This window comes from Giraffa tippelskirchi, chromosome 2 (genome assembly GCF_054371585.1).
Source record: "Giraffa tippelskirchi isolate mGirTip1 chromosome 2, T2T-mGirTip1v1.2.pri, whole genome shotgun sequence".
Lineage (NCBI taxonomy): Eukaryota > Metazoa > Chordata > Mammalia > Artiodactyla > Giraffidae > Giraffa > Giraffa tippelskirchi.
Window position 1 is genome coordinate 25,991,016 of NC_137276.1, and position 22,356 is coordinate 26,013,371.

A 22,356-nucleotide genomic window follows, 5' to 3' on the forward strand; every position below is an offset into this window, starting at 1 on the left:
CTTTCTGCATTTATCTCTTAAGTTTTAAATCTAAAATATGGCTACACATGCTCCATCTTTGTAAAGAAGCAAAATTTCCTACTGGGCTTACAACCATAAAGCAGGCTGTCCTATTGGAAGTTGTTTTTTAAAGTTTATTTTTAAAATCAAAACTAATTTTGTTGTAGCCACGCGTTACTGGGAAACAAACTCACTCAGAAAGACAATGCAGATAGTGAAGTGCAGTTTATTACACCGGCGGGCCCAAGGTAGAGTCTCCTCTTAGCCAAAGACCCCCGACCATTTTTTGTGAAAACCTTACATACCCTAAGTGTACATGCTCAAACCCACCTCCCCAAATTGAAACTAGTCTGGACGAAGTAGAAGATACGATCAAAGTTAACCCATGATTCATGTGTCATAAGCCTAGATAGTTAAACAGTGGACATTCATCAATAAGCCTGTGGTCATACCCCGACAAGCATAATGGGATTTATGACTTTGTTCTGTTACAGAGATAACTAGCATATTCTTTTAGGCGATGGAGAGTCTAGGTACAAGTCCTGAGGCTCCTTCATCGGGGGGTCTGGTTTTCCATTGGTATGTCGTTTCCATAGATACTGGGCATATATACTGGGCACAGTCCGGCCCAAAATGGAGTCCTGCTTTCAAGATGGAGCCTGTTCTGTTTCCTACTTCAATTTTAAAGGTAAGGCCCAGAATGCATCCTGTTTTCATTGAAAATCAAGCTCTTTTCTCTGTCGTTTTCACATTTTCTTTTCTGCATATACAGGACTTCAGAAATCCTTCCAAGATTTTCTTAGGTTTGAACACAGGTTGTGCTTCACTGGAAAAGCTCTCTGAAGAAGACTTTTGAAACCTAAAGAATTTTCGGTCTGCATTTAAGTTTCTGTAGAGCCTGGACTGGAACTGGTCTCACAGCAACCTCCTGTGTTCTTTTATCTGAGAGATTGTTTTGGGCAGAAATGGGGTGAAAAGAGAATAGATGAGTTTCAAAGATGTTAATGATCTATTTGTTTTATTTTAAAAAAAAAAAGAATGAATGAAAAAGTATTTAAAATGTATTATATTGATGGTGATTGTATCTTTTTTCCTAGGTAGGTGCAAGTATTCACCAAGAAGAATGTTCATTTTGTCAAGGACAGCACCATTTGCCACCATTGTGGGAATTTCATAGTACTTATTAATATTGAAATCAAGAAAAAGACTGTACCCCAGTGTATGAATGGAAATGTGGGCATCATGGCAACTAATATTCCTTATGAAGTTGTGGCTTTTTCTGACCAGCAGCTCTGATCCCTCATCTACATATACAACTTCCTCTGAAATGACCAGAAAGATCAAATTAAAAGGTATCTTGCAAGACTCTTCTTTTACCATGACCAAAGGATTGTATTAAAGATGTGACCAAATCTAGTTCTTATAAATGTAGGGGTTTGGGGTTTTTTTTTGACTGGTTGGGGTTTGTTTGTTTTTTTTTTTTGTAATAAGCATTTTTAAGGAACAAATCAGGCTGATCACATAGGATTTAATTAAGTTGGCTAGAGCCTTGCTACTCAAAGTGTGGTCTGCTTACAGTCAACACTGCATCACCTAGGATGGCCAAAACTCTGCTCCCATCACAGACCTATGAATCATAATCTGCATTTTAACAGATTATTTCCCCAGTTGATTCATATGCACTGTAAACTTGGGAAGCACTGGACTGGAACACTACTAGAGCACTAACTACTCTATAAAAACCTTTTATAGAAGTTTTTTGTTTTTTCTTTCCTGATGATTTATTGAAAATCTGGCTGAAGAGATGTGTAAAGCTTCTAAAGATAAATCTCTGAGCCTCAATTTCCTTATCTATGATAAGGATAATGGTATCTACTGTCAAGACTGTGCTGAAAAAATTGAAATTATATATATAACATATAACCTTATATGTTATATATATAATTAACATATATGTTAACACATATAAATGACCTGTATAATATGTCACTTATGTAATACATCAATCAGTGTTGTTGTTGTTCAGTCACTCAGTCGTGTTGAGGTAAGGAAGAGACTTTAATCGGAGAGCCAGCTGACCGAGAAGATGGCAGGCTAGAGCTTCACAATAACCATCTTATTGGGGGCTGGATGCCAGGTTCTTTTATAGATCAGAGAGAAAGAAGCAATGAGGAACTAAAGTCAAAAGGCAGAATAGAGAGGGTGATGCAGTGGGGAAGTAAAGTTGAAAGAGTATTCAGTCTTGCAAAACATCTCCAAGGTTGGTCATAACTTTCCTTCCAAGGAGTAAGCGTCTTTTAATTTCATGGCTGCAGTCACCATCTGCAGTGATTTTGGAGCCACCCAAAATAAAAAATCAGCCATTGTTTCCATTGTTTCCCCATCTATTTGCCATGAAGTGATGGGACCAGATGCCATGATCTTAGTTTTCTGAATGTTGAGCTTTAAGCCAACTTTTTTACTCTCCTCTTTCACTTTCATCAAGAGGCTCTTTAGTTCTTCAACTTAATCTCTAATTTTTTGTATATTCTGACTGTTACATCAAATAGCCATTATCTCTTTCTTCATGTTTCCCTATTCCTTGGGACCCAACAATATTGAAATTAGGCCCATTAATAACCTGACAGTGGCCTCTAAGTGTTCAAGTGAAAGGAAGAGTTGCATACCTCTCACTTTAAATCAAAAGCTAGAAGTAATTAAGCTTAGTGAGGAAGGCATGTCAAAAGCTGAGACAGACTGGAAGCTAGGCCTCTTGTACCAAATAGTTAGGCAAGAACGAATGCAAAAGAAAAATTCTTGAAAGAAATTCAAAGTGTTACTCCAGTGAACACACAAATGATAAGAATGTGAAAAGGTCTCATTGCTGATATAAGTAAGTAAGTGAAGTTGCTCAGTCATGTCCAACTCTTTGCGACCCCAGGAGTCTGCCAGGCTCCTCCATCCATGGGATTCTCCAGGCAAGAATACTGGAGTAGGTTGCCATTTCCTTCTCCAGGGGAACTTCTTGACCTGGGGATCAAACCCAGGTCTCCCACTTTGCAGGCAGACTCTTTACCATCTGAGCCACCAGGGAAGCCTACATTGCTAATATAGAGAAACTTTATATTTCTTCTGGATAGAAAATCAGACCAGCCTTAATATTCCCTTAAGCCAAAACCTGATCCAGAGCAAGTCCCTAACTGTCTTTAATTCTACGAAGGCTGAGAGAGGTGAGGAAGTTGCAGAAGAGAAGTTTGAAGCTACCAGAGGTTGGCTCAAGAGGTTCAAAGAAAGATGCTATCTCCATAACATAAAAGTACAAGGTGAAGCAAGAAGTGCTGATGTAGAAGCTGCAGCAAGTTATCCATAAGATCTAACTAGGTGGCTACACTAAAAACAGATTTTCAGTGTAAACAAAATAGCCTTACATTGGAAGAAGACGTCATCTAGGACTTTCCTAGCTAGATAGGAAAAATCAATGCCTGGCTTCAAAGCTTCAAAGGACCGATTGACTCTCTTGTTAGAGGCTAATGCAGCTTGTGACTTGAAGTTGAAGCCAGTGCTCATTTAACATTCTGAAAGTCCGGGGGCCTTTATAATTATGATAAATCTCCTCCACCTGTGCTCTGTACATGGAAGGAAGTAGCCTGGATGACGACAGATCAGTTGATAGCATAGTTTACTAAGTATTTTAAGCTCACTATTGAAACCTACTGCTCAGAAAAGAAGATTCCTTTCAAAACACTACTCATTGACAATGCACCTGGTCACCCAAGAGCTCTGATGGAGATGTACAATGGGATTGATGCTGTTTTCATGTACTAACACAACATCCTTTCTGCAGCCCATGAATCAAAGACTAATTTCAACTTTAAAGTCTTATAATTTAGGACTTGTATGTTGTGAGGCAATAGCTGCCATAGGTAGTGACTCCTCTACTAGATCTGGGTAAAGTAGATTGGAAATCTCTGGAAAGGGTTCACTGCTCTAGATGCCATTAAGAACATTCATAACTCATTGGAAGAGGTCGAAATATCAGAATTAACAGGAGTTTGGACGAAGTTGATTCTAACCTTGATGGATGACTGAGGGGTTCCAGATTTAGTGGAGAAAGTTACGGTACATGTAGTGGAAATAGCAAGAGAACTAAAACTAGAAGTTTAGCCTGAAGATGGGACTGAATTGCTGCAATCTCATGATAAAACTTGAATGGATGCAGAGTTGTTTTTTTATTGCTGAGCATAGGAAGTGCTTTCTTGAGAAGGAATCTACTCCTGGCAAAAATGCTATGACGATTGTTGAAATGGTAACAAAAGGTTTAGAACGTTATATAAACTTAGTTGATAAAGCAGTGACAGGGTTTAAAAGGATTGACTCCAGTTTTGAAAGAGGTTTTATTGTTGCTAAATGCTGACAGACAGAATCGCATGCTACAGAGAAATTCATGAATGGGTGAGTAAATCAAGCAAACTTCATTGTGGTCCTATTTTAATAAATTGCCACAGCCACCCCAACCTTTAGCAATCACCAACCCTAATCAACAGCCATGAACATGAAGGCAAGACCCTCCACCAGCAAAAAGCTTATGACTCTCTAAAGGCTCAGCTGATGGTTATTATTTTTAGAGATAAAGTATTTTTTTAATTAGGTTGTATAAATGATTTCTTTAAACATAATATTATTGCACATTTAATAGACTATATTATAGTGTAGTAATAAATTTTATATGTATTGGGAAACAAAAAATTTGTGTGATTCACTTTATAGCAATATTTACTTTATTCCTGTGGTCTGGAGCCAAACCTGTAATACCTCTGAGCTATGCTTCTATATGGACTGTATCTACTCTTCATCTTTAAAATACTCCCAGTTTGGTTACTTGGTATAGTCTTATCAAAGGAATTGATAGTTAATTCAAACTAGTAGCCAACATTCATGTTGAATCATTAAACTCTAAAGGAATTCACAATAAAATTAGGATTACATCATCAAGGATACCCAATGTTATTACTGTTATTTAATATCAACTTGGAAGTTCTAGTCAGTACAACAAAATATGAACATATAAAATGTATAGCTAGGGGAAAAGAGATAATGGATAATAAAATAGTCTCCTAGGACTGATAAAAGAATGCTCAGTAAGATGCTGGTTTCAAAATAAATATCCTTACAATTAGAAGATTTAAATACTTAGGACTGACCTTAATGAAGAAAATTACAAAAATCACTGACATAATATTTAAACATATAGAGACATACTGCTGCATGGAAAGTCTGGTTATCATATATGTAATTCTGATATTCTTTACATAAAGAAATTCATAATTTTATCAAATGTTTTAGAGACCAGGAGTACTTAAATGAATGATTTCAAGGTTCATCTAGAAGAAAAGAAAGTAGAGAATGGGAATAATTTGAAAGAGAATATGACAAGGCAGAAGGCCCTCCTTAGCATTATGGTGCTGTCGTCATATAGGGTGTGGGATTGGTTCAGGAGTCACTTGATCAGTGAAAGATTTGAAGAGTGAGGACAGGCTCTGGAATACAGGAAGCTAAGTATATGATGAAGACACTCCCAGAATGATACCCATACACAGTAGATGATATGAATTATTAAACAATGGAGTTAAGAAAAGTATTAGAACAAAAGTATCAAGCTAAGTCCTTATGTTATACTGTATATCAAAACATAAACAAAAGTTAGAGAGGATATAAACAACAAACCTATTGAAAAATAGATGAAACTGTGGTAGAAAATTGAAATAATTTAAGGATGAGGAAGGACTTTTTGCACAAAGGAAAAAGGTGAAAGTAGAAAGATTGACATATTTCATTATATATAAATTTTAAACCTATGAATATTGAAAATACCATGAAAAGTTAAAAGGCAAGTAATAAACTGAAGAAAGTATTTGGAACAAATATGGCAAAATATTTCAGACCATTTATGAAATAAGAAAAAAAGATATCTCATTAGAACAATGGATATGGAACTCATCCAAACCACAAAACTACTAATGACCAAAAACGTAAAAAATGTTTCATTTGACTATTCATTTTACAAAGTGTCATTTAAACAAAGGTGAGGTTTTTCTACTTATCAAAGTCACAGTTCTTTTAAAGCTCATATTTGCTAGCACAGAGTACAGTGAAACTGGTAGCACTCTTTTCCTAATGGTGGGAATATAAATTCATACAGGCTTTCTGAGAAGTAAATATCTACTCTATATCCACTTCAAGAACTAGAATTCAGTTTAAAGGAAATAATCAGAAATATGGCCACACATTTGTGTGCAAATGAATTAAAAGCACTGTCATAATAGCAGAAGATTGGAAGCAACCAAAATTTCCAGTAATCAGTGTATGGTTAAATAAGTTGAACATCCCATAAAGAGGTACTATGCAAACGTTAAAATTCACATTTTTGAAAAATTATTAATGATAAAATGCTCAAGGTAAACAAGCAAAAAAAACTCAATAGAAGTCATGGAATATATGATCCAAGTTCCATTTCTAAAATGTATTATTATGTAAGCTATTTATTTAATCCATTATTATTATAGCTACAAAAAGCAAAGTTATATTTAACCAAAAAAAATGTATTTTTATAAGTAAAAACACAAGAAAATACCAAAAAGAAATTTATCAACTTTTGTAGTATAATTAAGGAGCATTTATTTTTCTTCTTTGGATGGTTAGTGTGTGTGTGTGTTTTCTTCAAAGTCTTGTGTTTTGTAAATTTAAAATAAATGTAAAGAAAATATAAAATTAATAATCTTCAATTATGGGAGGAAGTGTCTGTCTAGCAAGGATAGAAAATTTTTTCATTAAAGCCTCTGTCCCACAAGAAATTATATATTTTTTTGCACTGGATGCTCAGAAAATACAAGCTGTTTTTATTGATCAGACTATGCTAAATAAACTCAATAAATGATAAAGTTTAGTGGAATAGTAAGTTCAGTTAAAGTGAAAAGTGTAAAAATGCAGAGAACAGGGCCATTAAAAATATGCAGAATGAGCGATGGAGAATTGAATGTAAAGAAAACAGGCATAGGAGAAGGCAAAACTTGTGTCTATGGAACCACAGTGAAGAACAGCAGCTAAAGGAGGGGAAACTAAAGCCTCACACACAAGGAGTTAGAAGCAGACACTTCCCTGTATTAGCATCCTCACCATGTAGATTTTAAACACATTGTTGCTAACACTTTAAAGTCAAGTTTCATTTGTTGAACTGTAGGTACAAATGAGAAAAGAACTTTTTATGGTTGTTCTAAGGACTGGAAGATATTAAGCTAAGAGCCAGATATGACCTAAGGGACAGAGACATGGAAGTAAGGTAGAATTATTGCAACTGCCCAATGTATTTCAAGTTGTTTGAATAACTTCTCTAATTACCATGTTTCATATATTTATGGAATATTTTACAGTTCTTGGGCCATTTCAAGGCACACGGGGACATGCATAGTGCAGTGTGCTTAATTCTGCACTGAAGTCATGAGACAGTGACCTCATGGCCTTAGTTCACTCAAAAATCTTTTAAACACAGATCTTAACTTTGCTTATAGCTCTTAACTTTGCTCATAGCTTTCTGTTAATAGTGTTAGAAAACCAGCCTAGACATTGCAGGAGGCAAATACGTTTGAATTATGTGAAAATTATTAAATAAGGGAAAGTAAACTAGTTAACCTGAACATGATGATTAAATCCTTGTACTGTATTTTATATTATAGGCAACGTTCTCCTGGACTATACTTTCCTTCAGCTACTTTGGCACCTACCTGCCTAGTTACTCCTCCATCCCAGAATTTGAACTGGCCCTCTGGTAAGTTGCAGCCTCCTGCAGAATTCCTTTCATTGGGTCACATTTTAATGTATCCTTCTGGATTTTATCAAAGCATGTCTACATAAGAAATTAGAACAAGGAAAAATGGAAGGAATAAAAGTCCTAATCATAAGGCTTAATATATTCACTACTTCCAGGCAGCAAATTGGCAGGGCAAAAGCTAACAGAGATTAATTACTGTCTTTCTCTTCTTATTAATGTGTTATAATATTTCCTTTGTCAGGTAAAGAATACATGGATAAGTACATAAAATTTCATCTTTTCTTAAAATGGTACCTATGAATTATTCTCATTATTTCCACTAATGCTGAAATTAAGATGGTCTCCATATGAGAGCTCAGTTTGAAGTAACTGTTTTTAGGGACATTAGGACAATTAAATGTTCAGAGAGTGGAACATTATACTGCATTTCCCAGCTGTGTAGGAAATACTTGTGAATAAGACACACGTCTGGTCTTTGCTGGGTCACTTCATGTGGTCACCTTCAAAGATGCACTCACTGTCCTATCCATAATATAAACTCCTTTGGGGGGAATTTGCCTTATTAAGGGGAAATACTTAATATTCTCAATCCAAGAATGATTGCAAATACTCCTTACATAGCAGCATTTCTCATGGAAATATGTAACAGTCTTGATTCAGAGAATAACATTTAGTTTATGCAGAATTTCTTTACTGTTTATGCAGAGAAACTTTACTGTTTACTAGTGGTCTACTTGTTAAGACTCCATATTTCCACTGCTGTGGATACAGGTTCGATCCCTGTTGGGGAACTAAGATCCTGCAGTCGGCCAAAAAAAAAAAAAAAGCCCACAACAACTTACTGAGATATAATTGATGTATAATTCACTGCGTGTATATATATATATATATATATATATAAACAACTTGATAACTTTTGACTTACCCATAAAAGCATCACCATAATCGGGATAATGAATATATCCATCATCTCCAAAAGTTTTTCTGTGCTCCTTCAGGTCCTTCCTTATTGGCTTTCATCACACATACCCATACACCACTGAAGCCCTGCCCCTCACTCCCAGGGAAGCACTAATGTGCTTATTCACATTCTGGGTTAGTTTGCATTTTCAAGAATTACACATACATTATACACTCTTTTTGGGGGGTCTGGCTTCTTCCATGCAGCACAATTATTTTTAAATTCTCCCATCCTGCTGTGTTTTAATTGTTGATTCCTTTCTATTCCATGGTATGGATATATCACAGTTTATTTACCCACTCACCACTTGATGGTAGTATTAGTTTGCTAGGGCTGCCATTAACAAAGTACCACAAACTGAGTGGCTTAAACACAGAAATTTATTGTCTCAGTTCTGGAGGCCAGAAGTATGAGATCAAGTGTTAGCAGGATTGATTCCTGCTGAAGGCTATGACGGAGAATCTGTTCCAGATTGTGAATAACTGTCCTCATGTTCACATGGTATTCTCCTTCTATGTGTATCTGTCTCTTAATTTCCCCTTTTATAAGGATACTAATCATACTGGAGTAGGGCCACATTAAATGACTTCATTTCATTTCAGAAAGACCCTACTTCCAAATAGTCACATTCTGAGATACTGAAAGTGAGGACATCAACCTATGAATTTTGAGGGACAAAATTCAATTCATAGCAATACTTAAAGGATGAGCTTTGGATGATGAAAAGGAAGAGGATTCCAAGCAGAGGAAAAGCATATGCCAAAGCCATGAGGTCAGAAAAATTTGAAGATCTAATTAAGCAATCATAATGATGTGAACAAGAGATAGCTATGAGAGGCAAGCACAGGGAGTCTGAGGCCAGCTCATGATCAGCCTTGAGAATAAGTGCATTGTAGTTTATCATCCAGTCTTCAGCCTGGACTGTGATAGCCCTTAGAGTCATTTGAGCATTCTGAGACAGGAAATATGTTTACCTTTCTGCAGGAGGGTCTTAAGGAAAGCCCACAGTATAGCCAAATTTGATGTCAAATCAGAGAAGGTGATCCGATAAGACATGAGAACACTCGGTAAAATAAAAGCATGGTATTATTCATATTAGTGAAGGGAAGTATCAGCTATGTCTTCATTGCTGACTCTTGTCCCCATCAGAGACCATAGTCACAGGCCTCGGGGCTGTTCTGCAAGTAGAGGTTGAAGAAACCTTGAAGGGTCTTCACATCGGTGGAGAGGGATGATACTGTGGGGTCATTCTCCATGGATGCCATCCAGAGCTTTAGATTTGGAGTGTGGTCTACATACCTGCGGGAGATGGAAAGAATGAAGGGATGAACAAGGCTAAGTAGAAAGGCATTGCAAATGCTCTTATAACTCGCCAGTTTCATATTGTTTTCCTCTAATCTTTTCAAGTAGTCCTTTAGAAATATTTCTTCAAGATAGGCATAATCATAAAATATGAGATTGGAAAGATATTGTCGAGGTCGTTGTTTTGTGGAAGAGGAATCTAAGACTAGAGTGAAGTGACTTGCTCAGTTAACCTAAGAACTTGTCCAAACTGAGAGACTGGTATTTTTTTAAAATGAGCACATGAAAGACAACCAAGAATGTTACATATTTATTACTCTCTGATCAGATTGTGACTAATAGTAACTGTAAGCTATAGGAAGTAGGAGTAACCTAAGGTGGCTGCTAAACTTCAAAACATGGAGTTTGGAAAACAGTGTGGGACTCTTGCTGGTAAATGGGAGGTGGCATTGGTCACACAATCCTGCCTGACATCCTTATGAAAATGTACATCCTTATGGATTTTTAATCAGGAGGGAAGGAGCAAATCATTTTTCAAACATTTTACTACCTGTCACAGAACTCCCCACCCTTGCCCACCCCCAGAGATGGGAGAAAATCGTGAATGTAGGCATAGGACATGCCCTGGAAAGTCAAAGTATCCTTCTGTTGGCTGCTCCCATTAATCTACTTGATGAGATACATTAATTTTGTCCATAAAAAAGTTAGTATATACAGTTCCAGTTATCATTATCTTAAATTATGCAAAAAATATTCAAATGTCTTACTCATTTAACTCCAAAGCTTCTAGCCATTCAAACCAGGGCCAGATGAGGTAATCAATCATAGAAAGAGAATTGCCACCAAAGAAGGTTGTCTTCTTATTAGTCAGAACCTGAACATTAAACAGCATAATAATACTTTTATTTCTGCATCTGGTAAGGCAAGACAAGTAAGTGAGAGTAGCAACTTTTGCCCTGACATAGTCAAGTTGGGGTTTGTCTGATCAGTTTAAGCTTTAGAATCTCTTAGTTTGGGATAATGCAAAACAGTCTATTTTACTGGAAAGGGGAAAAAAATAAAACAAGCCACAGAATACAAGGTATTTGCAATACACATACCCAACAAAGGACTGGTATTCAGAATATAGAAAGAACTCCTGGGAATCAATAAGAAAGAGGCAAACAATTCATCAGAAAATTGGACAAGACTTGAATTTCACAAATGAGAAGTTCCAAATGGCCAATAATCATTTGAAAAAGTGCTCAGCTACATGAGTCGTTCAGGAAATGCAAATTAAAATGAAAATGTCATACCATTTCACATCCATCAGAATGGCTAAAAGAAACAAGATGAAGTTAGTAACTGTGTGGACACACTGCTGACAGGAGTATAAATTGGTTTAGCCATGTTTTTAACATTGTCTGCTAAAGCTGAGTGCACATATACTCTATAACCCAGTAATTCTACTTCTTGAAAATGTGAACATATAGTCACTAAAACATAGGTATAAGAATGTTCATTGCAGCACTATTTTATAACCCCAAATTGGAAACGTTTACTGTCCATCAGGACTAAAATGAATAAATTGTGCAGCAGTCATACGTTGGAACACTATAAAAAGTATAGGAATGAACTAACGGCACACAATATAGATGAACTTCAGCAACTTGATATTATATGAAAGAAGTCAGACCCCAAAGAGTGAATATTATGATTCCATTTGTATGGAAGTACAAAAATCATTCAAAACTAATATTCTCTTTCTTGATATGGGTGCCAGTTTCATGGCTGTGTTTACTTTGTAAATTCATCTTACGCTTTGGGCAAATCTCTGCATATAATACTTCAGTAGAAAAGTTTACTTAAAATATATTGGAAATAACTAGATTAATTATTAAACAGATGCCAAGTAAAATTCTTTGAAAACCAAGCACAAACGTGTTTGCCTGAAATTTAAGAAGGTGAATTGGTATTACAGTTTTACAAAGAGAAGAACTGAGATTATTATCTAGCTAATTAACACCAAACCATTTTGCCATTTGTAAGATATCCATAGTTTTTTTCAGGGCCCTTATAACATTCTACATGGTAAACAGGTTGTTTATATTTACCTGAGTATGTTTTTGGTCTACCACCAAATTAACCATCTGCATAGTATGAACTGCCTATCACTTTCTACCTCCCATACTGTTTAGCAGTGTGCCTTGAATTATTAGGTACTCAGAATGGTACAATGAATCAATATTGTTTGGGGCTGTCCTTAAAACTGTAGTGACTGGTAATTATATTGTGCATAAATAAAGTAAGTATTATAGTTTCAGTCAGAAGGGAATAACCTCTCAGCAGCCTGAAACATGAAAATGATAGTACTCATTTCAAAGCATGAGTCCTTAACCAGGAGTCTATAAGCACACATGGGAAGAAACTTATATGCCTCCCAACTAACCCCAAATGTAGCAGGAAGTGTATGGATTTTCTGCTGCTCAAAGGGTCAGCACCCTCAGTCTCCACATTGTTCAGGGCCAACTACAGTTGTACATAGAGATTTTTTGAAATCAGGAAACATGATCATCTTTATGTCCATATATACAAAAACGTAGATGAAATGGACAATTTTCAATAAAAATAGAAATTACCAAAATTGATTTAAGAAAAAATACAACACCCCCCAAATTAATTACCATTAAAAACTGAACTCTACCCACATAAAAGACACCAGACTCAAATATTTTACAAAAATAGCCAAAACATATCAAATGGTTTCAGAGCTTAGACATCCAGAGAAAGTAACAACTCATTTTATGAGGTGAGAATATCCTTGATATAAAAACCAAATAAAGATACTATTAGAACAAAGTAATCTACTATATAAACAAATATACAAATATTCCTTTTTTTTTTTCAAATATTCTTTAAATATTAACTAATTTTAGAATATATATGAAAACCATTTAAAACAATTAGGTTTTATCCCAGTAATGCTAGCATGGTTCAACACCAGAAAAATCTGTTAGTTACACTATACTCTTCAGTTTAAAGGGAAAATTTTTTATGAACATTTGAAAAGATGTAATAGAAACAGCAAAGCATTCAATAAAATCGAACACTCATTCATGGCTTTAAAAAAAGCAGCAAACTTTGAGGCTCAGTTGGTAAAGAATCTGCCTGCAGTTCAGGAGACCCGGGTTTGATCCCTGGGTCGGGAAGATCCCCTGGAGAAGGAAATGGCAACCCACTCGAGTAGTCTTGCCTGGAGAATCCCATGGAGAGAGTAGCCTGGCAGGCTACAGTCCATGGGGTCGCAGAGCCGGACACAACTTAGCGACTAAAGAGAAAGAGACTAATAGAAATTTCATAATGGAAAACAAAAAGGTTTCTGAAATAATCTACAGCAAAGTTCATACTTACTGATAAAAGGCTGCATTTCCATATGAAACAGGAACTGTGTCTTCCCTCAGTTAAAACCTAACGCTCAGTGTGAATGGAAGAGGAATTCTCATGTAAAGGTCCAAATGGCAGCTCTTCTGCAAAGCAGGTAAACCATATCTGGGCTTCCCCAAGTGTCTGTCTAATTCATGGCATCTCTTTGTGGCGGGGAATGTTTATTATATAATATTAAGTAGAAAAAAGAACACAAATGATTTATGCTCTGATTACGGTTAGGTAATGTTTAAAAATATACATAGAACAAGCATAGAAAAATTAAAACATATGACAAATTGTGGAAATGTGGGTGACATTTTTCCTTGATATTTTAATGTCAATGCAATAAAATGTTCTAAGAGCAAGTCCATGACAAAACATTTTTAGGTGTTTTCATCTATATCCTAAACACAACAGCTTATAGCTATCTGTTGTAAACGAAAATTTCCTTTTTGGTGTTATTGCTAATTACCTTAAAGTGATTTTGGAGATGGGAATATGAAAAAAAAAAGAATAGACGAAAAAGATAGATACCATGTATTACTCCCATAAAGTCAAGAAGGGGTTGATTACCTCCTCCAGCTTGCTGAATTCTTTATGCAGTTCTTCTTTTAGGCCAGAGCAATCTTCCTTATTTTGCTTTCTAAGAAAGCTTACCATCAAAGATGGTACCTAGACAGAGAATAATTTCTTAGTTTATCAGTGTGAAGCTAACTATATCAGCCCCTTCATATAAAAGCACCACAGAACCCTTACAGTCCCAGAGTCAGGGTGTTCTAGAAACTTTAGTTTCTATACTCACAGAGGTCAGGTACTGATCTTGAAAACAGTTTTGTGGCCTAAGATGCTGTAAGAGTCAAGATTTTATAAGCAGCGATTAGGAGAAGCCATCTTGTTGAGTTTGAATCAAACATATCTTAAAAGGACACTGATAGAATTGTTGCTCATTGAATTGTTGAGAGGCTGAACAAACAGGTCTGGAACTGAACTGGATGATTCCAAAATCATGCTGGAAATTGACCTGATGGGAAGCACTCTTTGCCACCAGTGAACTGAGCACTCAGCGCTACAGTTTGTGCCCCTGCCAGATGCTGGACTATGAGGTTAGTGATGCCAGGCTGGAATTGAATCTTGCAATCACCCCAGCTCCTGAAAGCCAGGAGCTCTGCCACCAGCCACTCTCATCAGCAGAACCAGTGCCCCACCCCATGCCTACTTCTCCACATGTCTCATTTCTGAGCTGAACCCTACCATATGTGCATGTGAGAGGAAGAGCCTAGGTCTCAGGCCTTGGCCCCAGCTGCAGAGAGAGCTGGGAAGGAGATTTTCCTGATCTCTACCTTGGGACAAGCATGAGAAGACAGCTCAAAGTGGTTGACAACCTGAAGACTTGACACGTGTAGCAACAGATGCTTTAATGCTTGTGGTGGAGGTGTTTGTGTTTTAACACTTAGTCTTTGGTATTGTCTCACTGCAAGAGACAGAAATCCACTTGTCCCAGTGTAAGTAAACAAACTCATGTAAAAGTACAGGAGAATGTCCAGAAAGCCAATCCATGTTGGTACAGCTTGCCTTCATTGGAACTGAAGGTTTGCAGGCAGCCGTTCCTTCCACATTTCCATCTAGGTCTGGATGGTCTTTCATCCCTGCTTCTCCTTGAATGTCTGCTTCATATTATTTGCCAAATGTCAATTCCCTTTGCAATGTTCTTAACCTCTGCTTTCCTAAAAATTATTTTTGTGTGTGTCTTTGGTTAAGTCTCCAATAATATAAACATATAGTTCCAAAATCTCAACACCTTTATTGTCTTAGTTTGTGTCTCATTCCTAAGTTCTCAGGAAAAAAATTATTGGTCTGGGGTACAGCTTGGGGCATTTCTGGCTTGCTGAGCTGTGGTCAGAAGGGCGGGGTCATGTGGTACATAAGGCCACCTCTTCTCTGAGTGTGAGCAGGGAAGAAACGGTGGGCATCTCCAGCTTTTAGCTCCTTTTCTTTCTAGACAGTACAAGGAATCTCAGTATTATGATTCTTTAATTCTCCAACATCTTTCTTGTAAACACCATATTCCCTGTCTATCATCTTTGACAGTGGCAATTTCTAGTATTCTTTCACTCTCATTCTGCTAAGCCAGCCAACTCCCTCTTCCTTCCCCACTAGTTTTTCCCTTTCCAGTGTTTCCTTAAACAATATGTTCTCCCTACAAGTCTCACTTTCTAGATATTTTTTTCACCATTTCTTTCCCTAGAGACAAGATGTTTCCTATTATGCTGACATATATCCTGATGAACTAACAGAATTATATAGATATTATATAGATATAACCTGATGTGGCTATTCACATTGTCTACTGTTGGTCATTTCTTTTTTAATACTAATTGTTTGAACTAATCTAATTGTTTGAATTAATACTGATGCCAATTCAAACACAGAAAGTTCTACAGGAATGTGATTTACTCAGTCCATAAGGAGCTGTTGCCAACACACAGGAGATGCTCACAGATAAACACTGTGGCTAGAAGAACAACAGCTAACACTGAATATTTACCATGTATTGGACTTCAGGTGTTTTATATTAACTGATTTATTTCAGTGGCACAGGAGCCCTTATTATACTCATTTTACACATGAGCTGAGGTACAGAGGTAAATAATAAGTAACTTGCTTAGAGTCACACAGCTAAGAAGTGGCAGGGCTGGTGACAAGGCTAGGCAGTGAGCCAGCAGTAATGGAAACACAGCCCTCATCCTCAGAAGCTCACAGCCCTGGTACAACACACAGGCATACAACGCACATATAAGAAGGCAGCAGTCCCCACAGAGGAAAGTTAGTGCATGTGGGCACACAGAGCTGGGCACTAACAAGCTTCTGGAAGACAGCCGTCTCCGGACAGGTACAGTGGTTCCTTAGTGTTTGCTGGGGGTGGCAGGGTGGGGTTGGAGGTGGGGGTTGGGCTCCAGGACACCACCCCCCGATAGGAAACTCTGAATGCTCAAACCTCTTATATAAATCAGCACAGTATAGTCAGCCCTGAGCCTCTATGGTTCCATTCATACAGGAGGGCAGACTGCACAAAAGAGAACTCGAGACAACCAGGCAAAGTGAGAAGGGGGAATAGTCTTCTAGAAAGACTAGAGAAGAAGGTAGCAAGTCTGGGAAAAATTTCAGCATGAGAAGAATATAAAGTGTTAGGAAAGTAAAAAGGATTCAGATCATGAAAGGGCGCATAGGACATGTCAGAGCCTGCAAGAGCATAATCCTGTTTCTTTCCCTCCCAAATCACTGAACCAAGAGTGACAGCAATGATTCAGCTTTAAAAACAAAGATACTTTAAATAGGAGCTGAAATTTCTTAAACGCGCACCTTAGAAAAGGACTCAAAGACCATCTTTTGGCAAGCTTTCTCATAGGGATCACTTGGCAACAGCTTCTTCTCTGGATATGCTTCATCCAGGTACTCACAAGTGATGGCAGATTCACAGATCAATTGACCCAGACTGGTTTCCAGAACCGGCACCAGGCCTGAGGGATTCTTCTTAAAGAACCACTCAGGCTTATTTTTCAGGTTGATATTAATGACTTCATGCCTGAAAAACACATAAAAGACAGTGAAGACAGTAACATTTTTCTTGTATTCCTGAATAAAATGTCATTGGTCCCATCACCCACTTAGCTGATCAGACCCCAAATTTTGGAGTCAGCGTGGCCTTGATTCCTTCCCCCTGCCCCCTCTTCCTCAAATCACATGGATCAGCAAGACCTGTCAGCTAGACCTTCAAATCACAGTCTGCCTTCATCTGCTTCTCGGCTTTAATACTGCTACCTTGTCCAAGACATCACCTGCCACCTGGACCTCTACAGTAGTCCCACTGGCCCCTCTGCTTCCCCCGTGGCCTCCCTACAGTCACTCACTCTACTCGTGCATGTGTACTCACGACTCGCTAAGTCGTGTCAGAATCTTTGCAACCCCGTGGCCATGGACTGTAGCCCACCAGGCTCCACTGTCCATGGAATTTCCCAGGCAAGAATACCGGAGTGGGTTACCTTCTCCTTCTCCAGGGGATCTTCCAGACACAGGGATTGAACCAGTATCTCCTACATTGGCAGGTGGATTCTTTACCACTGAGCCACCTGGGAAGTCCCCACTCTCCACATACAAAGGTAAGTTGGATGAGGCCACCCTCCTGCTTATTTACAACAATTGTTCCTCACTGCAACGTGGATAAACTCTGAACCCCTTTTTATGCCATGTGATCTGGCCCTAGGTTACCTGTCACATCTGTTTCCTATGACTTTTGCTTTGGTCATTATGATCTGACCACACTGGCCTTTTTTATATCTCTTGAATTACTTTCTTCATTGAACTTAAGATATGCATCTGAAATTACTTTGCTAACTTAATTACATATTTGTTATGTCACCTTCTTAGAATGTAAGCTCCATGAAAGCAGTGATCTGCTTGTGTGTCTTGGTCATATTCATAAACAAACATGTAAATGAGCAAAGTTTTAAATAGATTCAAATGCTATGAAGATATATAAACATTTTCGGATAGGTACTCAACACACATTGGTTGAATAAATAAGTAGAAATTCTTCAAGATTGTCAATTAGATATTCCATGTGGGACTAAGATGTATCTTAACTGTAAAAATATCTGAGCCAACTAATTGAGTTTGTTCATGTCTCACTACATGAGCATCAACATGGTATTAATAAAATTCAGTTTCTTTTGCTAATCTGAATAGAAAGTTCATCAATTTTTACAAGAATATTAAGGAATCCAAAAAATTCATCCACAAGATAAGCTTTCAGATTAAATTTCCATGCATTGATATTTTTTTTAAATGGCACATGACTAAATTACACTAAATAAACCCATAAAGAAGAAACAGGTGAAGTCCAAACTATATTAATATTGTTTTAAGATCGATTTCTGTCCTTCCTGAAAGATTTAGGGGAAATAAGAGGAAGGGAAGTTTCATATAATTGTTAAAGTCAGGTCTCAGGTCCATATCATTTTCAAAGCTGGTAAGTGTTCAATTGAACAGATTAGTTACTCAGAAATAATACACCCCAACATCTTTTGTTTCGTTTATCCCCATCCACCTGAGTAGCTACAAAATCATTTAGCTTGAGGATTAAATATACAATCCCACCCTCTCTCCCATAGAAAGAAAGGAATAGCCAGATTGAATAGTGGCGTTTGTGTGTATGTATTACTGTACACTCATATACAAGCCACTGCAAGAATAATGAGGCTCTCTGCCAAGGAATTACCAAGATTTCTGAAATTTCATACTATGAAAAGAAAAGGTAAATTCTGGGCTTTTGTAATAAAGAAGGTTCTCAGAACACATATGCATTTTGATAATCTGGCATGATGAATCAACAGGGTAACATACCTGCAGCAACAAGTTGGACAATGTGCCTTTTAGAGAAAACCATGCTTTAGTAGATTCTATAATGATCCAACCAGTCAATCCTAAAGGAAATCAGTCCCTAATATTCATTGGAAGGACTGATGCTGAAGCTGAAACTCCAGTACTTTGGCCACCTGATGCGAAGAACTGACTCATTAGAAAAGACTCTGATACTGGGAAAGATTGAAGGCAGGAGGAGAAGGGGACAACAGAGGATGAGATGGTTGGATGGCATCACTGATGCGATGGACAAGAGTTTGAGTAGGCTCCGGGAGTTGGTGATAGACAGGGAAGCCTGGCGTGCTGCAGTCCATGGGGTCGCAAAGTCGGACACGACTGAGCGACTGAACTGAACTGATAATGCTGTACAGTCTGCATCCATGCACACTAAGTCGCTTCAGTCATGTCTGACTCTTTGCGAGCCTAAGGACTGTAGCCCACCAGGCCTCTCTGTCCATAGGGATTCTCCAGGCAAGAATATGGAGTGGGTTGCCATGCCTTCCTCCAGAGGATCTTCCTGACTCAGGAATTGAATCCACATCTCTTAAGTCTCCTACATTGGCAGGCAGGTTCTTTACCACTAGCACCACTTGAGAAGCCCCATGGTAAAGTCAGCTACCTCTCTAATCAAAGTCCCCTGGGACTGAAAACTAATCCATGAACATAGTAGACCTCTGTTTGCACTGCCTGGCAGCTGTTACCACCCATCACCCCCTATACAAACATTTTTATGGTAAATCAATCCCATTTCCCTTCGGAAAACTGTGCCAGTAAGTAAGATAGGGTTTTTTTTCAACCTAGAGGTCCAGAGGGGCACTCACCCAGGTCTTTGTGCCCTCAAATCCAGCTATGTCTTGATGCTGAATTTTTAATTAATTTAATTTTTGGCTGCACTGAGTCTTTGTTGCTGTGCAAAGGCTTTCTCTAGTTGTGGAGAGTGCGAGTTACACTCTAGTTTTGGTGCATGGGCTTCTCATTGCAGTGGCTTCTCTTGTTGCACAGCATGGGCTCTAGAGTGAGGGCTCAGTAGTTTGGTGCACCTTAGGCTTAGGTGCCCTGAGGCATGTGGAATCTTCCTGGACCAAGGATCGAACCTATGCCACCTGCATTGACAGGACCACCAGGAAAGTCTGATCCTGGATTCTTCAATTTTATGAGCACAAGATATGTCTTTTTTCAATCCAACTGAATTGGATATCTGTTAATTGCAATAAGAGATTTTGACTAATACAGTAAATATAACGATATTTAGATAAGACAATGTTTTGATAAATGTTACTAAATGTTGAATATTTTGCTATGTGTTCAGAATCAGTTTCACCCAAAATATGATGGAAATCTTACTGAAGTGATGACTAATTGACAAATAGTTTGTTACCCCCCCCCTTTGGAATATATCTTACCTTTTTTAGGGAAAAGGAATTGCCTGCTTAATTCTCCCCCTAGAAGACTAAAAGTAGTTTATAAATTCTAAGCACACAGATAGCAAATTTCTTTGGAATGGGAACTATGTCTTAAAACTTCCACACCACACGTATCTAGTGTTTGTTCAACAGATTCCAAAGGTCAGTGTAAGGGAGAAGGTTCCAGTGGCTCTTCAGTGTTAGAGAAAAGCCAATGACTTGCATATTTCTTGTGGAAAACGCCTATGTCAATAACCTTGCTAGTTTCTGTGTGGCTTCCCAAAAGTGTGAATTTTTAGGCATAGACACTTTATTTGCTTCAACCAATAAACCAAACCATAGAAATATGCACAGTACAATTAACTCAGCACTCTACCCAGAGGAGTGTCAAGGCAGAGACTCTGGACTGGGATATAGGGCAACATAGCAGGACTCAGGGATCTGCCAGAGCTCAAAGAGCTACTGCTTGTGAGTACAATTGCTGTGATCTCTGCATACCACGAACTTTACTGGAGGTCTAGCTTTTCTGATCCATAAAATGCCTAATTCAAAGGGAATGTCCCAGACTGGTGGAGTCTGTGGCATCAGCCAGCCGCCCCCACCTCGGGGATAGGGTCCCTAAGTTGCTCTATCTCGGAAAGGCTGAGAATAGTTTATTTTGCAGTAAAGGGGCCCTGCCCGAGCTTCCCACTGAGGCTTTCCTCAGCAGCTGGTTCATGGCCAAATCGGGGAGCAGCCCCCTCCTTGGTCCTCACCGGATTCGCTTGGCCCTCAGGACCAGGAGCGTCCTCTTAGCGAAAGGACAGAACCTCATGCTGTAGACACGAATCAGGCCCTTGGGGACGGGCCCCGGGGGCGGGCTTCCTGCCGGGAGAAGCGGACGCAGTTACAGCCCAGAGAGTGGCAGGCACCCACCCCCCCAGCCTCCAGCTGTCCCCCGGACCCAGCGGTGGAGAGGTCCCGTGGGCTGCGGCCCCTGCCTCTTTCTCCGGGCGGGTGCCTTCCCGGGAGGCTCAGCCGCACCCCGACCCGCGGCCGAGGGTCGCCCAAATCCCCTCTGCTGATCGCGGAGGGCAGCCTCACCCTTCCCCAGGCTCCTGGCCGTTCCGCCGGACATTGCAGCGCAGCACAGGCCGAGCTCCCAAAGGAGTTTAAAGTCCAACCAGGAAGTCGGTCGCCCCTCCCCTATTTTTCTCAGAAGTGCCAGGCTGGGGCAGCCGCCAGCCCGACCCGGGCTGTGTGCACAGGGACCCGCGCTGCCCAGGCGCTGAAAGGAAACCTGAGCGCAGAAGCCCCTGCGCGACCCGACCCAGCGCGCAGGCCGGATTCCCCACCCTCTTCAAGAAGGAGGGCCCGGCTACCGAAGCCTGGGCGCCTGGAGGGAGATCACAGCCAGTATTCCCACTCTGAGCCTGTTTCTTCTGCAGTGTATGGTTGTTGGAAGGATTCGATTTTTACTAAGTTCTTAATACATAGTGGCTGCTGCTGCTAAGTCGCTTCAGTCGTGTCCGACTCTGTGCGACCCCATAGACGGCAGCCCACCAGGCTCCACCGTCCCTGGGATTCTTCAGGCAAGAATACTGGAGTGGGTTGCCATTTCCTTCTCCAGTGCATGAAAGGGAAAAGTGAAAGTGAAGTCGCTCAGTCGTGTCCGACTCTTAGCGACCCCATGGACTGTAGCCTACCAGGCTCCTCCATCCATGGGATTTTCCAGGCAAGAGTACTGGAGTGGGGTGCCATTGCCTTCTCCGTAATTTGAGCTCCGTAGGAGCTCAATAAATTGCAGTTTATTATCATGACTACTATTAAACGGATGAATTACAGGAAAATAAGTAGACACTCTCTGTTGCAACTGCTTACCTTTACCGTAAAAACTTTAATTATTTACATCTTTCTACCCAGAGAAATGATGCTTATTTGTTGCTTTCTCAATTTTCTTGTACACATAGCTGCCTTTTACAAAAAGCAAATACTTGTCTAATACACAGAAGGTCATTGATATGTTTACTTAATAAATGGGGTAATTTCCAATATGCTGTATAATCTTTTTCCACGTTTAAAGA

The 22,356-nt window shown here is 39.0% G+C and overlaps 1 protein-coding gene and 1 long non-coding RNA gene across 3 annotated transcripts; one reads left to right on the forward strand and one right to left on the reverse strand.

The window, feature by feature from the left end:
• The first annotated feature begins 515 nt into the window (after nucleotides 1-515).
• Nucleotides 516-17,629, forward strand: LOC145526811 (uncharacterized). Its single transcript, XR_014069210.1, has 7 exons — nucleotides 516-688; nucleotides 1,098-1,352; nucleotides 7,710-7,801; nucleotides 9,368-9,537; nucleotides 13,489-13,584; nucleotides 14,433-14,575; nucleotides 17,528-17,629. It is a non-coding gene; the product is annotated as an uncharacterized LOC145526811 (long non-coding RNA).
• LOC145526808 (glutathione S-transferase omega-1-like) lies at nucleotides 9,135-21,628 on the reverse strand. 2 transcript variants are annotated; one of them, XM_081543330.1, is made up of 6 exons: nucleotides 21,377-21,628; nucleotides 21,049-21,157; nucleotides 16,833-17,055; nucleotides 14,046-14,144; nucleotides 10,835-10,941; nucleotides 9,135-10,064 (listed from the first exon to the last, which is right to left on the reverse strand). In XM_081543330.1, the coding sequence occupies exons 1-6, from the start codon at nucleotides 21,408-21,410 to the stop codon at nucleotides 9,911-9,913; spliced, it is 726 nt and encodes a 241-aa protein (XP_081399456.1). In that variant the 5' UTR covers nucleotides 21,411-21,628; the 3' UTR covers nucleotides 9,135-9,910. The 2 variants fall into 2 exon arrangements, with proteins under 2 accessions (XP_081399456.1, XP_081399466.1); XM_081543340.1 differs by lacking the exon at nucleotides 14,046-14,144 and having other exon boundaries at nucleotides 21,377-21,587.
• Between the last annotated feature and the right edge of the window lie 728 nt (nucleotides 21,629-22,356).

Bases quoted from the DNA above. Each gene is read 5' to 3' on its own strand.
- LOC145526808 (XM_081543330.1), bottom strand. From the start codon at position 21,410: ATGTCCGGCGGAACGGCCAGGAGCCTGGGGAAGG. The intron at 10,942-14,045 runs GTAATCAACCCC...TTTAATGTTCAG, and splicing joins AATTCAGCAAGCTGGAGGAG to GTTCTGACTAATAAGAAGAC. The intron at 10,065-10,834 runs GTAAGACATTTG...CATCTCCCGCAG, and splicing joins GAAGCTTTGGAGTTAAATGA to GTATGTAGACCACACTCCAA.